At 46.1% G+C, this 16,865-nt stretch overlaps 1 protein-coding gene across 14 annotated transcripts in view; it reads left to right on the top strand.

The window, feature by feature from the left end:
* celf5a (cugbp, Elav-like family member 5a) overlaps positions 1 to 16,865 on the top strand; it is a 192,266-nt gene that overhangs the window by 106,522 nt on the left and 68,879 nt on the right. For all 14 annotated transcript variants that reach the window (XM_030432850.1, XM_030432843.1, XM_030432848.1 and 11 more), the window contains exon 3: positions 157 to 205. In XM_030432850.1, coding sequence (XP_030288710.1) covers positions 157 to 205 — 49 coding nt within the window. The remainder of the gene's footprint in view (positions 1 to 156; positions 206 to 16,865) is intronic.

The raw sequence follows: 16,865 nt of genomic DNA, 5'->3' as shown, positions 1-16,865 counted from the left end.
TCAGCATCGCAGAGCAGCCATTAGTATGTGAGAAGGGGACCTTGGCAGCTCCGGTTTTGTGGCCTCTTGTTGTTGTTGTTGTTGTTTGCGACGCCCCTCCGAGTCGCCGGCTCCTAACCTCTCCGTTTGCTCTTTCTTCTTCTCTCCCCTCTCCAGATGACTCGCCCCATCCAGGTGAAACCGGCCGACAGCGAGAGCCGCGGAGGTAGTTGTCTTCTTTTCTTCATCATTTATTCATGTCCCCCTCCTTTTTCATCTGCCTTATCTGGGCTAATTCTCTTCATTTCATTTCTCTCTGATCTCATCCATTTTCACTGCTCTCAATGCAATATTTCTTCAGCCAACACTTTCTTTTTTTTTTTTTATCTCATCCCAATTCCTTTTGTTCTCGTGTGCTCACATACACCGTGTTAGCAGTTTGATCATCACAGCACGATGCCTACCAAATAGCTTGAACCAAATGGTTTCTGAACGCGTGTTAAATGCAAACGTGGACGTCGGACACAGGTGACTGGTGTCCTCTCGCCTGTCTCCCAGCATGACACATTCTGGTAGACATGTCTTAATCTCACTTCATACATATCGCAGCTTTCGTATTTGTGTTTGTGGATAAATCGTCACATAGTCTCATCCTACGTGCGCCCCTTTACGGTCATTGATTAAAGGGTCTGTGTTATTGAAAGTTTGCGGGGCTGTGATGAGCTTCCCTGCTGCAAATTCTGCTCCCTATGCCAAGTACATTATCATCACACTGTAAATTATATAGTGATTAGGCTCAATACAACGCAGAGCGGGCCACATGTTGAAGCCCACACTGCTCGGTCTCTGTGCATCTGAAGCACAAGAGTAAATGGTATGGAGGGAGGGTGGGGGGGATGGAGTGGGAGCACATACAGCCTGCCAAACAATCAATACATTTGCAGGGTTCTTGCCAAGATCCTCATTACTTGGCCTTAATTCTGTCGTCTTTGATCTCTCCCGTTTTTTGGGAGGCTTTTCATTTACTCACTGCCTATCTGCATATATGTTAATGGGATGAGGAGGCATCCTTCAAGTCAGTGGCAGAGATAATGAACCTTGCTGTAATTTTATTTTTTTATTTATTTTATTTGGGGGGGTGAGCATCTCATGTGTCACCCCGGAACAAAGCCAAGTGCCTTTTTGTTGTTTTAAAAGAAGGAGCGCTGTTTTTCGGTCTCCCTCATCAGAAGAGAGAGAGAGAGAGAGAGAGATTTGGAAGTGAAAAACAGGCACGGAGAGAAAAATGCAAGCATGATGCCAACTGCATACAGCTGCCGTGCTGCACTACTGAGGTTTCACCTAAAAAAAACCTCTGCCCATTTTGGGTGAATTAGGAGAGCCGGCCACTTTGGCTGCCGGTCAGATGCGCACAATCTTCAAACGACAGCATGACCCCTTGAGATGGGCAGAAGAAAGGCCAATAAAGATTGTCATAATTTCTTTCTTTCTTTCTTTCTTTCTTTCTTTCTTTCCCCGCCCATCCGTTCATTCACACCTTTAGAGGAGTGGCGAGACAAGCGAAAAGGGTCTTGTGCTGTTGAGATTGATGACACCTATAGCTCCATTGATTTTGCCATTGTGGTGCTGTGTGTCCACATTAACAATGACACTCAGCTGTCTCTTTACTTGGTTGTGAGTGGCCGGTTTTAGAGCTCCCAGGGCGCTCTGGTCAGTGTGGGGGCCTCTTACTGGCCGGCTGCGGGGACCCCGCCGAGGAACAAATGAGTCCTGGAGCAGACCTGAGAGTTGCACATCATCTTAAATGAACAGGTCAGAGTGGCGCCGCAGGGGCAATCAAATGCCAGCGTGACTTTAACGGGTTAGGAGTCAGAAGTGAAAGGGGGCGACAGGGAATGTGTGGGGGGAAATGAATCTGAATGACATTTTTTTTTTTTTTAAACCTTGCATTCTCATCCTGCTTCCAATTTACTGGCTCGAATCTTCGTCTGTGATTATCATTGGCAAAGATAATTCTGGCTGTCTCCAAATCCGGTGCTTTCTTTAGCTGCTCTTGCGACTGTTAGCTGATGCGCTGCGCTGCTGATGCTCCTCCATGGCCTACTTTTACAAGTCTTAGCTTCTTATTTGCCGTGAAAGACTGAGGAGGATTTCATTCTGCTGCCTGTAATTTCAGGATCACGTAATTATTGCTCTCCTGATCAAAACTGCCAGGATACGTTTTTTGTTGTTGTTGTTGTTGTTGTTATTTTGATCCTTATTCGCCTGCCAGAATCCAGATCAATATCTTCAGGGCTGTAACTCAGCATGGTGTACAGGAGCTGGAAAGAACGGATGCAAAAAAAAATATTAATTAGCCTCTCGGTGCAGCGGAGAGAGGGACACCAGGGACGGACCCGGTCTGGCCTGCTCTCTCAGGGGCGGCGCCGCCAGTTTGATAGGGGCCATTTATTCCTCTGTGCACACAGTCACACTACAACACACAGTCATACTAATTAGTCCCTTAATCTCATTATGAGGACAACTGTTCAGATCACCTTCTCTACGTTGGCCTTCCGTTAGGGAAAGACCTGTTACTGTGGTTTTGTACCTGCTGGACCTGCTCTCCTCCAGGAGCAACTCTCTGCTGTCATTAAGACCAGACAGGCCCGGACCAGATCAGCGGTCTACTCCAGTAAAGACTGAGGACTGCCCGCTTAAAGTCAGCAAACAGAAGGACAGTAGAACAGATTCCTCAGACTAATTCCACTGAATATTTGATGACACGTGAGCAGTTTCCTGAGGTGTCGGTAGCTTTCACCTTATCCGAACAAACTGTTCAGAAAAGAAACTACAGTGCACGCGGCCCACTAGGCAGATTCACTAAGTCCATACAAGTAAGCCACCTTGCCTATAGAAAGGGAAAGGAAATGAAACGCTAGAGTAAATCCATCCAAACACTCCGTCAGCCCCTGCTGCCGCCTAACAAAGACACACTGTGAAATGAATATTAATGGACAATCACCTACCTAATCTAGCAGAACAGCAGCCGTTACACATTGAGCCACCAGCGCCGCGAAACGTCCCCGTCACTGATGACGCAGGGATGTTTCTGTTCGGGGGAGAGGTTTTTAAAGAGGCTCGGCGAGCAGGAGGCAGCAGGGACCTGTCTCTCTCTTTTTCTCCTCGCAGGTCTCTGATATAGAATAGATTGATTTTCCATCACACATGGCACTGATGACTGGCACTGACTGCTGCTGATATTTCATTTTTGAAGGGCTGCTCAGTGCCTCCTTAGAGGGCTCGGCGTCCTTACACAGGATAAATCAGCTTTAACCACTTTGATTTCATCCTAAACCCCTTACGAGCGGCACAACCCCCCCCCCCCCCCCCACCCCTCCTTCAGCATCCCACCATTCCCATCCGACCTCTTCTTGTTTCCGTTTTTGCGCAGGCTGTCGTTTCGTTTGATTTTTTCCTTTTTATGTCATCTTCTTCTCAAACATCAGCCGTGTTTCTGTTTGAGTCGTGCTTTTTTGTCCGGTTCCTCTGCGGCTCCTCGCGTCGCCCAGCTTTACCCATTGTTAAAGTTTTGGAGCTCAGAGACTGTCCAGAATTGCAGAGAGAGGAGCAGGCTCGCTGTCAGCTGGGGCTCTGTTGGTGTTGCAGCAGGGCCCGCCTGGCACAGCTAGAGCTGCAGCCCACTGAGGAGGCCTGGATTAGAAACAGGCTCTGGCATTATCAAGGCAGGCCCGCCGCCCACGCACACACCCACACAGAGAGGACAAACAGGCAGACGCATACATACCCATACGGCTCTGACACACACACACACACACACACTCTTAGCCTCTCTCTCATGCTAACACACACACACACACAAAACGCAGTGGGAAGTTGGATGTACATGATAATAGGAACACGTGTGCACACACAGGGACGTGTCCAGCACAGGTTACATATTTACACACAACACACGCGCACGCACACACACACACACACACACACACAAGTACGCACAATGTACACATATGCTGAATGGAATGGGTCAATTTTCTTTTCATGAGCCGCGTTTCATGTTGCAGCAGCGTTGCATTGTGTTTGTGTGTTTACTCCAACCGAAGGACAATGAAAAAAGGTTTGCTCCAGTTCACTGAGATGTGACGGAACAAAGAGAGAGAGAGGGAGAGGGAGAGAGAGAGAGAGAGAGAGAGAGAGAGAGAGAGAGAGAGAGAACCGGAGCAAGAGGCAATAAGTTAAATGGAGAGTGAGGAGAACAACAACCCCAGAAAAAAAAGAAAGAAAGAAAGAAAGATTGGGAATCTAGATTGAGAGAGCAGGTTTACATGCTCCGTTGCTGTTCTGCTGCTCAGTTTTTGATGATGAATTTATCTGGCGTGAAAGACAACAGAGTGGTCCATGTATTAAACATCAGTGGCGTTCTCCCTTTTCCTTTACTAGAGAGACGAGCGCCGCGTGTCAGAGCGGTTCAGTAATGAACCAGGCAGGAAGGCCTCTAAGCTCCACTGATCCCCTTTAGAAACGAGAGGGGAGAATGAAGGAGAGAGAGGGGTAGTTAGAGGGAGAAGAATGGGGGGGTGAAGAGACGGATAGCAAGAGTAGAGGGGTGAAAGAAGGTAGGAAGACAGAATGTACGTGTGTGTGTGTGTGTGTGCGAGAGAGAGTGCAAAATAAACAGAGGAAAGTGTGGATAAACCAGCAGGAGAGGGAGGGGCGGCCGGGGCAAAGCAAAAGGCTGAACAGTATATCTTCTCCCTTTGGAGAGAAGAAAACTATAGATTACTGGTGCACAATGTGCTTGGCTGGGCATAAATGGAGAGATGTTGAAATAGTAGGGAGCATGTTCTGAGGTTGTGGGGATCAGGGCGAGCTAATCCAATGGTAAGGCCAGCTGCAGGTCATACATTCAGAGCTCGCACTCCTTGTCCAAATCCCCTCCGGTGCTCTTACACAAACAATACTGATGCACAGCCCAGAGTTCAGTCAGCTAACTCCACCGAGCCGGCCCGGGATGTTCGGGTCACTCCGCCCGTAAGCTCTTAAATTTACCCTCACATCGGCGCAGGCTGGGAGGGGCGGGGTGAATTTTAGGTTTACAGAAAAGACAGACAAGGGGAGGGGGGAAGCGGGAGATCAACAAACAAACAGAGACAGGGAAAGAGATGATGAGATGATGAGTTTCTGCAGGGACGCGCTTTGCTCCAGAGGGTCGGATTGTGCTGAGGCTGTCGGAGTTATGCAGAGTCAGTTGAAGAAGTAGATCACAACAATTGGCTAATACTCCAGGTAGGTGGAGATCAATTAGCCTTATCTCACAAACTACTAATGATAATACCGATGCAAAAGTTGCTGACGTGGCACAGAACAACAAGGGGAAGCAGAGTGATGATGTTATGAATTTAGTGAGTTGAAGGGATGCAGGATTTCTGCAAACACAGTGTCTCTAACTCTTTTTTTTTTTATCCAGCAAAATGCACTATTGCTGCATCTTCCGCGGTACACTCAGTCAGCACATACACAGATGGAAGCAAGCAGTTACTTTCAGCACGTAGACAAAATAACAGAAACGCTTTGTAATATCGCAGCATTACGAACTAAGAAATGATAAGACTAGGGACGGGACTCGAGAAACGGTTCCATTTGAGAACATCAGAGATCACACGCCTCTGAGTTAGTGGGTTCCTTTGATCAATGACGGCGTGTTTTTTTTTTATCTGACAGTTGTGCATTGGAAAAAAAATGACACCAAACCTCTGCATCGACGCTGCTAGAGACTTGCAACAAGTAGTCATGTCGGAGAGGAGGAAACGGTCCAGAGTGTAGCTTTATTCCCAGCGGAAACATGACAACAGCGCTGGTTGTAATGTCTGTAAAATGATAACTTCAAGTAAGGTCGGAAACGCCAGCAATAGACCATATTCAAACACCATTTTCCCCACGACGTCGTGCTCATGATGAGATACTGTCATATTGCAGTGCTTTAATTTGCAGATTGCATTAACGTGGGGACTTCTGACACATTGTTATGATTTCAGAGCCTCCTGAAAAGACAAGTAATAGTGAAAATCTGACGGGAGATTGGTTTGTATGTCATGGTAATGGTAATGTTTGTTTAAGCATGGAAGTGAAACGCACTGGATGTAATCGAATGGTAATGTGTGCTGGAAAGTGGTTGGATGCTAATGTTAGCTAATAGGCTATCAAGTATGTTGTTTTACCTTGAAATGTTGCACCTTTTCAGCTGCAGAAACACTTTGTCGGATCCCCTACTGTAGGTTTATACGACGAGCAACCTTGAACGCAGCAGCATAACACTCAAGCTTCCCCAGCTCGAGCATGACATTAGAGGAAAATAGCCGCCTTGTGAATATGGTTTATAGGCCGAAACATCACTCTATGCAAAACGGGCTTAAATTTCATGAACGCCGTGTATTTGACACCGTACACACAAGTGCCAGCTGAGCAGCACGTCTGTTACAGAGGGAAAAATATCGCATGTTTAAATAAATATTAGCGGCACACAGGCAGGCTTCAAATATTCTCTTCTGTCATTCATTTTAGATGATGACGGACAGACTACTGCTTCAGCCTTCGGAGAGACACAATAAATAAGTTGTGTTAATGCTGGAAACCTGTGTACGCCGCCACCCCCCCCCCACCCCCAACATTGATCAGGAATCAGCAGCAGACTTAACAAAAGCGTTGGTATCAATACAATCTTACCAATTCCGCTCCCTTTGCAAGACGGACAAAGACATTGTAAGCCTCACAAAGCTTGTATTTATTGCAGGGCTGTTGTATTTGATTGCATGAGATTGTAACAGTGTTGCTGTTATCACATCTACCCCATCCCCCCGCATGTGCGCGCTTTGCTTTTAAATATGCATACATAAAGAAAAATTCAGCTTAACACACCATCCTCGCCCCCCCACCCCCTTTTTAAAAAAAAAAAACACACACATTCCCTCCACTCCGTCCCTCGTTCGTTTCGCGATGGTCTCGTAGCGTGGGCGGATCAGCAAAGGTTACTGTTGAACACAGAAAGGAAAGGTCAGAAATCATGTTTAGTTTTCCCGGGGCCGGGAGGTAATTCCAGCCAGCAGATTGTGTTCAGACGAGCAGGCAGGCAGGGCAGGCCAGCGGTGGAGATGCTCATGCAGAAGGAAGCGAGGCGGGGATGGGGACAAGGTTATCCAGTCAGCCACTGCCTCTCAGCCCCTCCGCTGTCACCCTTAATAACACCCTCTCCCTTATCACCGCAACAATCACCTTGAGAAACAAACTTGTCTTCTTTCAGAGAGGGATGGAGATGGGGAAGAGACGGCCCCCGTATGCATCTGGTCTGCCATTCTCATTACAGCACTTCAGCCTCTTTGGGGACAGACAGACTGCAGATCAATTTAGTGCTCAATTCTCTACACTTTATAATTCATTCATTCATTCTCTCTCTCTCTCTCTCTCTCTCTCTCTATCTCTCTCTCTCTCTCTCTCTCTCGGTCTTTGTCCCCCTCTGGTACTCCTGCCTGTTTCTCTGAGCCCTTTGAACACATCAAACCATGTGGGTGATGTACAGTAGCTGTCCACGGTGCTGTGCCAACAAGTTTTGTGCCGAGCAAATGTAGCGCTTTGATGTTTGTCATTCATCGAGCCATAACACAAGAAAAATCTTCCAGCTCACTGTGGTTCAATAAAAGAAAAAATACACAGGGATTCAAAACATGAGTGATTTGTTATGCACATGATCATATATTTAGTTTAACAGTTCATTTTAATTCCCTTTAAGATGTCTTCTGGTATAAACAGTACGCCATAAGAAGTAAAATCTTCTCCTCACACTGGAAGCAGATAATGGCAATGACAAGCCCATACCTAAGACTGATAAACTGTGTGGATTTTTTTTTGTGTGTGTGTGTGTGTGTGTGTGTGTTGGTGCTCCATGATTGCAGTGGAGCTGGAGGAGGCCAAGCGAGGCCTCTGATTGGAGGACAGAGTCTGTGCAACCTCTGCCAAATCACTGCAATCACCCGTTTTCTCCTTCTCTCCGCTTTAATGACACCACTTCATAAGGAACCAGGCTCATCAAGCAGCCCACACACACACATAACCACACACACACACACACACACACACACACACACACACACACACACACACACACACACATACCCACAGTGAGGTCAGGCTCGGCAGATCGGGCGGGGCACGGCAGGCCTCTGAACAGGGAGAGGAGGTCCACCAGCAGATGGGTGGAGATTAAAGCAGACTGGAGACACACAGGCAAATACGCACACACATACACACACACACACACACACAAACACACTCACAAAAATAAAATATAACTCACAAAGAAACGCTCCCCTATCGACTTTGGCATTGAATTAGACCGAGTTAGACAAGTACCATGATGTGCAGTAATGGGTTTCTGAAGTCTGTATTTACATCATACAGGTTAATAACAAATGAGTAATCATTTACACTAATACTATATTTTTTTTGGGGGGGGGGGGGGGGGGGGGGGGGGTAATTTCAGGTCAGCAGTATTCGTTTTCGTCCTTTCTTCCCTGTCTGGCCTCCATCCCAGTGCTGAATTCTCTCTGCCCTAATTTTGTGAGACCTTTGCTCTTTACACTCCATGTAGAAAGAAAATGTCCTGTTTGTTCACCGAGAGACGCCAAAGACCATTTGGAGCTTTCGTGTGCACAAAAGCTGACAAGAGACAAACAAAAACGGTTGTTGGTCATGCACAAACATTGGCCTATTTGAATAAAAGCTACGCTGCAGATTCTAGTTTTTAGGCGCTGAGAGTTAATACAGTCGCAGGCGGTGACTTTACTGAAGAACTTGACTATGTTTATGTCAAGTGTGAGGGTTCATTCTTTTTGGTGTTTCTTGGATCATGACTGGTGATGGCCAAAGAGCAGGAGTGACACATTAGACTGACAGACAGAGCAAACACAAAAGAAAGACTGATGGGGCCAGTAAATAAAAGAAAATGGAAAGGAAATAAAAAAAACAAGCTTCCACCCCAGGATATGGACAGAAAGGAAATGTCTTTCCAATCGGTTTGAGACAAAAAACTCAAACTATATTCAGTGCAGTGGCTCTTTATTTTTGTCTACACAACACACTATAATTTCACTCTGAAAATGTGTGTGGAGCACTATAGCGTTGGGAGGAGGGAATTGAATATAACAAAATGCCACCAACCAGATAAATGAAAATGCCAGCCATTTTTGTTTTTTGTATGAAATCAACATTTTACACATTAGGGTGCCTGCATGAGGACAGTAATACATTCTGGAGTGCGTTTGAGCTCTGCAGATATATAAACCTTTTGCAACAGCAGCAAGTTGGAGGAACAAGAAACAAAGTTATAGAGAAAACAATCAGATCTGCATTCAGATGCAGTACCTGGAACTCGGCTCGATCTCCATGTCCGTCCCTCGGCCTGGCCTTTCCTTTCCTCCCCTCTATCTCTCCATCTCAGCATATTAACTCTATTAGCCTCTCATATCACCTCCTGGCTCTCTCCCTGTCAGTCCACACCATCCACCTAAATCACTGCGTCGTGCTGCCATCGGACTGGAAAGGACACCAGCTTCAGCCGAACGATTTAAACAGAGATATTGAGGCGGTGGATTAAACAGAGGTTAGCACTCCTGCAGGCCGCAAAAATACAGAGCTACAGAATATTCCATCTGTATTGAATTTGTATTGTAATGCCTGTACTGTCTGTGACTTAAGCTATTAAAGCAAAGGCGAGCGACAAGGACAGAGGACACGGGGATGACGAGGAGCAGCACGGGATGACGTGCCTGTGATGCACCATTAGGGAATGCCAACAGTGGTTCAGCGGGCACCGTAAAGAGGCTTTTAAATAAGGCCCAGCCACGTCTCACCTGCCTTTCCCATCTCATCTGCTGAGACGACAAATAGCGCTGCAAGCACGCACGCACTGTGACACACAGTCCCATGATTGCCCGCCCGTCCACTCCCCATCCACCGTCTTTCCCACCCATCTGCCAGTCAAACGAGTGCAGAGGTAATGGAGAGAGAAGCAGTCATTCTGGGGCTGTAAAACTGCAACAGCCGAAAAAAAAAATGATTGGGGCAACCTTTACTTTGGTGCATGAAGGAAGAGGGAGTGTTTTAACATTATTCATAAGTATTCGTGTGTGTGTGTGTGTGTGTGTGTGTGTGTGTTTGTGTATTCCTGACTGAGTCATTATTGAAGCACCACCGCCTGAAGTACGAGTGTTGATGCGGTCATGCTCTGGCTGCCCTGGCCTTGCCATGGTTCATGGTAACTTGTAATGTGAGTTTGTGTTTTGCCCTTTACAGGGACCCCTAAATCAAAAATACATATATTTTTCTTCTTACCAGTAGTGCTGTTTTCTTCATGCAGATTGTTTTCTTTTGTGGTGCTGGGTTCGGGAGATATCTGCTATAGAGATGTCTGCCTTCCTTTGAATGCATCAGGACTGGCTAGCACTAAGCTTGTGGTGCTCATAGGGCCAAAAAAAATATATGTATGAAAAATATAAGAACAAAGTCTTTTTTCCAGAAATCACGACCTGATTACTGAAGACAATCCACAGACTGTTTGGTGAGCAGCTTCACGCTTGAACTATTTACCTTTTACTGAACTACACAGGCCAACCATGTCATCACACAGTAGGAAGCAGTCGTGGTCGTGGCTGTAAAGTCAGCTAGCTTAGTTAGCTTTTTCAGTTAGTCATTAGTACATTAGTAGCTGAATTATGGAGAGGTAAGGTCATGACTTCTGGAAAGAGTCATTACTGTTTTTTCAAATATATATTTTTGGCGCTTTGAGCGCAACAAGACGAATGCCATCTTGTTCTATTACATGTGCGAGAAAGGCAGACATCTTTATGACGGATATCTCAAAAATGCAAAGCGGGAACCTACTCCAAAACAGTCTGGGTGGATGAATAGCACTACAGGTAAGAGGAAAGATATTCATCTCTAATTTTGGTTCCTTTTAAACATACCCAATACACCTCTTTAATCATTCACTCTTTCCTAATTAGTGCTTTGTTTGCTGTTGCTGCACCTTTATGCTTTTTTTCCTGACACTGTTCACGTCTGTTGACTTTTCCCCTGGTCCCCCTCTCATCGATGAGTCTTTCAGGCGAGCTGGCATTGGCCAGGATGATTGGCGAATGTCTTTCTGTGCAAAGATGTTAATAAGTGCATCCCCAGACGCTTCAGTTCTTAGGGGCTTGTGGCCAGGTCCGAAACACAGGCCATATCCTGATTGCCCCTTTGCAATAAACATGAAGAGGGCCCCTGCTAAAGAATACAAAGAGAGCCAAGGTTGCGTTGGGGAATAGCTAGAAAGAAGAATGAAGCTTCAGATGATTGCCGTACCTTTGGCTGAGGGGAACTCTGGCCTGACACTTGAACCAATTTTTATACAACCTGAGCTTCAAAGAGCACTTTGATAGTGGAGGGAGTCATTGGGTGAGATCTGAAGGACCGAGCTGCCTTTTCATTCCAGATTAGCCACTGACTTGGACTTAGACTAATGACAGAGGTGGAGCAGGGTCTTGTTAATGAAGAGATCCCCATCTGGAACAGATGTTATTTGCCGTAGAATGACACCAGCAGACAGAGATTCTTTTCATTATTGTCTTGCAGATCTCCCTCCTCAGTATCTCCCTACAGCAATAAACTTGTCACAAAACCCAAAACATGGCACATCACCGCCTGAAATATAAATAAACCCATTCGTTAGCTATTGATTTTCCTACCATTAGGGAGGCGAATGGCTCGGATGTTGTTGATGTGGAAGATATTGCGGGTCAATATTGTGTTGCTCTTAAAAGCCACAGGAGATGTTCAAGACATTCGGCAGGGGCAAAGAAAAAGAGGCCAGTCTACAAGTCTAATATTAAGAAAATGTCTGGACCTGTTCAGGGACATCTGCCTGGCATTAATGTTATCAGGGAATCGGGGAGCAGTGCCGGCACAATGTGCTTTAGGGAAAGGTACAACCCTCAACAGCTGCCTGCCTAGACTGCTGGCACACATCAACCTAATGCGCCGGATTGGAAGCGGGGATTGATTCCTGAATGTTCAAGTGAAACCTTGAAGCACTGCTGCAACCATCCTCATCCGACTGTAAGAGCGAGGGGTTCTGCGAGGCGATTTGGCATCTTAATCTGATCAGGCCGCTTAATCTACGGCGGCTCAGTTTAACAAAACCAATCTGACAGCAGGGGCAGCAGCCAATGACAGGAGGAACATGTTAAATCTGGGCCTATCAGGCGTAAGACAGGAGGACGACGTGTTTTGGCTGCATTGTGGGTGTAATGATAGCTGGTACAGCAACGGTATTAAAAACTGCTCCCTAATCCGGGTCAAGGAGGGAATGGAGGTTGAGATGCAGAGGAAATGACAAAGTCCCCGTCTTGCAGGCTGTCAGCCGCCTCCCCAATTGTTGTCATCCCTTATTCCCCTCCAGCCCCCTCCCCCACCCTTCCTCCATCCCTCCGTCCTCCTGTTATTTTAGGAATCTATTCTTGGCCTCCCAGCATGTACAATCTGAATTATTTATCCGGAGAAATGGGAACCCCGTACGACAGTCAAACAGGATTTTATTTGTACCATTTGAGACCATTAGAATAAACAAAGCGCGGACCCTGCCATGTTAATTTTGCCCCCCCCCACACACACACACACCTGCGGCTGGGCTTTAATGCGATGATGTCATTCATTTAAGTTTTATCCGGATCCGATAATCTTGATTATGTTTTGAATGAGTCATGAGTTTTGAAGACAACTGCTTTGGAAAGGGGGTTATTTTATCAGAGATTTTGCGACACTTGATAGTGATGTTTCTAAATATCAAAAATCATCCAAATCAATATTGTGATGATAAAATCAGCCATATCACCCAGCCGTACCTGCCCCTTGCCCTCCTGTTTTACTTTTCTTGGGTCGTTTCCACCCTCCTTGTTGTCTTTGTGTGTGTGATTCTACTTTGTGTGATTCCACTAGTAGTAACCCACTTATTAAAGCCCCTTTCTGTCCTTATTGCACATGATGAGGGCAAATTGCCTATTTCTGCTTTATCACACGAGCCCGCAAACGGAGCATAAAAAAAGCTGAAAACAGTCGGCAGACAGCTCCATCTCAGTATGAAATGAATGTGACCTACAGCTGCAGAGAAGTAATGTACAGCAGCAGCACGGAGGAAACAAAGGGCTCTGTCAAAACCCCTGCGCTATCTCTCCAGCGTGTCTGTGAAATCCTTTCTGCGCTGGTGTGTGCATGTCAAGCTGCCGTGCCTTCTATCTGGATAACATTAATGAAAGGTGAAAGAGGGAATAATCAAAGATCACAATATTTTACCCTTGATACAGATGCGTGTTGGTGCGCTGCTGGCAGGAGGATATCTCCTCGCCGCTCAGCTCAGCTCTGATCTGACATTAAGATTCAACGCAACATTTCTCTCTCCAGCTCACTCACTTTCTCCCTCATTCCCATCGGTACCCCAGCATCCTCCCCACACCTACCTCCGTCCACTCAGACCGCTTGCCTAGCTGCAGCTAAAGGGTAAATGTAGCTCAGGGGAAGTGTGCAACCTCCACCACAAGGTCCCGGAGCCCACCATGTGACCTGGACCTCCCAACATCTTGCTCTTCTCTCTCCTCCTCATCTTTTGCCTTGTTCTCCACAGCCCGCCTCTTTATCTCTGTCCACGTCAGTGACCTCATCCGGAGAGGCTGATGGAACGAACGTCGAACAGCAATACTTTCTCCAACCAAGCATGGCGCAGTTCAAAAGATCAGCTGTTCTGCAGCACAACACTGTTGGCAATGTAAAAGAATCACTGTGGCCTTCTTTGATACACAAACCCAGAACTGTATTGAGATTGAAAATGCATCTTAATAGTCAAAATAAAAAAAAATAAAAATAAAAATAAAAAAATCTTCTTTAACTGGACGAAAACAGTAGAAACCACGTAGAGGAGCGGACATGCTAGTTGTCATATGCCCTGGTGGGAGTGGCAGTATTGCATTAGAATATGGATGCACAGAATTATTCAGAGCTTAATGTAATATTAAGTAAATATTAACATAGGACTTACATTTCCAAGTGTATTATTACATACATATATACATACTCACAAGGGACATTGTGGAATTGTCACCTAAGACATTTTTTTTGCAGTTTATGTGACTGGCTGCGCTCATATTGCTGTCATTCCTCACTGTTGATAAGCTACATGTTTTGATGTACGTTGCCTGGCTGGTTAGGTCATGCAAAGGGTTAATGGATCGCTGAGCCGAACAGGTTAGTTTGCTGAGCCCGAACAGCAGAAGGTGTTGCTTTGAGTATTTCTCCGTCAGGGCCTCGGCGTTCACCGTGTGGTTGTCATTCTGCGTGTGTGTCTGCTCGTATGCGTGTCCATGTGTGTCTAGCTGTGTGGGGCTGAATGGCACCTTTCAGAGTGGGGGTGAGACCATGTGGTCTGCACTGACTGCTTTGGAGGGAGGCAGGAGGGCCCAGCTGGTTCAGGGAGAAGAGCTCTCTGACTAGCCAAGGCAGCCTCACAGTCTGCCAACCAACCTGACTCACAAAGACACACACACACACACACACACACATACACACACAATCACACAGTGCATGGTTAAAGGAAGATTGCACACAGAGAAAATGCTGAGAATCGCACACTACTCTCAGTGCAATTAAAAATATTTATTTTACCGCCAATGTGGGTTTGGCTATGACTTCTGCAAGGTGCTGTTTGTCAGTTCGCCCCTCAGCTGAGCCTGTGCATGGATATAAACATAACATGCAAAAAAAAAAAGTGTCATGAACACATTCGGGCCTCCTGTTTACATGGGGACAGCGCTGTGTGCACCCACAGAGCTTACAGAGATTCAATCATTTCAGCTGACCTGCAGCCAGGATTTTGGCGAAAATAGCCGCCTACCTCCAACAAAATTGTCCAATATCCTTGAATGCAATGTGCAGGATCAAAAAATACCAACAACAACAAAGAAATTATTTGTTGGCAGCCAGGTGCTGGCCCTGCAAATTATACATGACCACGGGTCCTATTGATTCGCTCTTGTTTTTCTCCGTCTCATAACACATTGTTAGAGGAAAGTTGGTTTGGCAGACTCACACAAATTGTTTTGTAAACATGGAGGGAAAAAAGAACAGTCCAGAAGCTGTCAAATGTAACAAAATGAATTTTCTCCGCTTGCTCTTCCATATTTCTGTATGATTCAGTTTGTTGGGTTCCTGTAGTTGAAGACTGCCCCATAAAAACTCAGGTGTTCCTTTAAATAAAATGAATGGACTTAATTAGATAAGCTTTTCTGTTGATTTATTTGTTTATTTTTTTGGGATTGAACTATTTCGCTGTATTTTCCCACAGCTGCTACAGTCCATTTGCAACAACGGCGGCGCTGATCGCTCCTTCATCCGCTTTGACGGAGAACAATATAAAATGTATTTCTCCTGGGTTGTAGCAGCTCTATTTATTCTGACCTCTATCCCGCCATACAGTTCACTGGTTCTCTAGTGAAATCTGAAGTGTATCTCTAAATGGTGTGCAAGTGCTGCAAGACTTGCACAAATTAGCTGTGTTAAAATATATGTATGCCGTCGACGGAGGGGAAGGCTCACTGGAGGCACTGTGCTGCTTATCTGAACAGTAGGAACGTGGAGAGAATGATTAGGTAGTCTCACCATAGGCATCCCACCCCCTCTAGCTGGGCCATTTTCACTTCTTTTCTATATAGCAGTTTCTCTCTCACTCTCTCTCTCTCTGTGCAAATAGTCTAAAGGGTAAGCCTAACCAGGGGCTACGTGTGAGTGGATGGAAGACAGAGAGAAACAAGAGCTCTAAAGGGAATTTGTCATTTTAAACAAATTGGTTTGGAGAGAATCAAACTGAGCTTTCCTCCCCATTTAGTCCTAACTGTCAGAATGGACGGGAAAAAAACCCCCAAAAAAACCGCCTGACCCGAAGTGGGAGTGATACTGCTTACCTGTAAAAACCCGTAAACCTGTGAGAGGACCTAACAGCGTGTGGTCCCCAGTTTCTCCATTAGAGAGCCAGCTTGGCATTCGGAGGGAGTAATTGGCTGGATAGGGTTTCAGCAGGCTTAGCCACCCTGCTGGCACAACAAGGCTGTCTGTCCCCATCCCTGAGTTGCTGCTCTGCTAGGCAGGACGGCAGCCAGCTCAACTGCTGCCACGTCCCCTTCAAAGCCTGCAGAGAAGCCGGGGATGGCAGCAGCTGTTGTCCCAGGGGAGCCGCAGGAATCCAGGGCCTCTGGTCATTAGTGGGAACCAGTGTGCTGGGACGAGTCCGGGTCTTAGACAGCTGGGAGACCTCTGTGGCCCCTCATCCCTTCATTCCTCTGTCCATCCATTCCCCCGTCGCTGCCAAGGAGGATTCTGCATTCTTGACCTGAGGGAAGACAATCTTGGCTTTTTTCTTTGGGAGAAATATGTAGTTTTCACTGAATTGATTGCCACATGCAGTGAGGCAAATTTTTCGATCAGGATAGTTTCCAAAACAAAAAAAACGAGTCGCTATTGACATTACAGCTGTACAATGTGTACGATGGCAGAACCGCCCAGCAGAAGATGAGCAGAGAGTAAAGAAAGTGGAAAATAACCTCTGAAAATGAAGGTTTCAACATGAAATAAATATGATATTTTGTTACTTACAGGGGAGGTGGGGGTGAAGGCAGTTGTAGAGGACACACTGGTACTGTACGTTTTCAGGGCGTCATGGAAGAGATGATGCTAAGATGATTCTAAGTGCGAGAGACGTTCTATGCATGTGCATGCGGTTTGTGTGTTTTGTCTTTGCAGTTCCTCCGATCCTG

Source organism: Sparus aurata, chromosome 11 (genome assembly GCF_900880675.1).
Source record: "Sparus aurata chromosome 11, fSpaAur1.1, whole genome shotgun sequence".
In the NCBI taxonomy this organism is placed as follows: Eukaryota; Metazoa; Chordata; class Actinopteri; order Spariformes; family Sparidae; genus Sparus; species Sparus aurata.
This window is presented reverse-complemented; position numbering and strand designations above follow the sequence as displayed.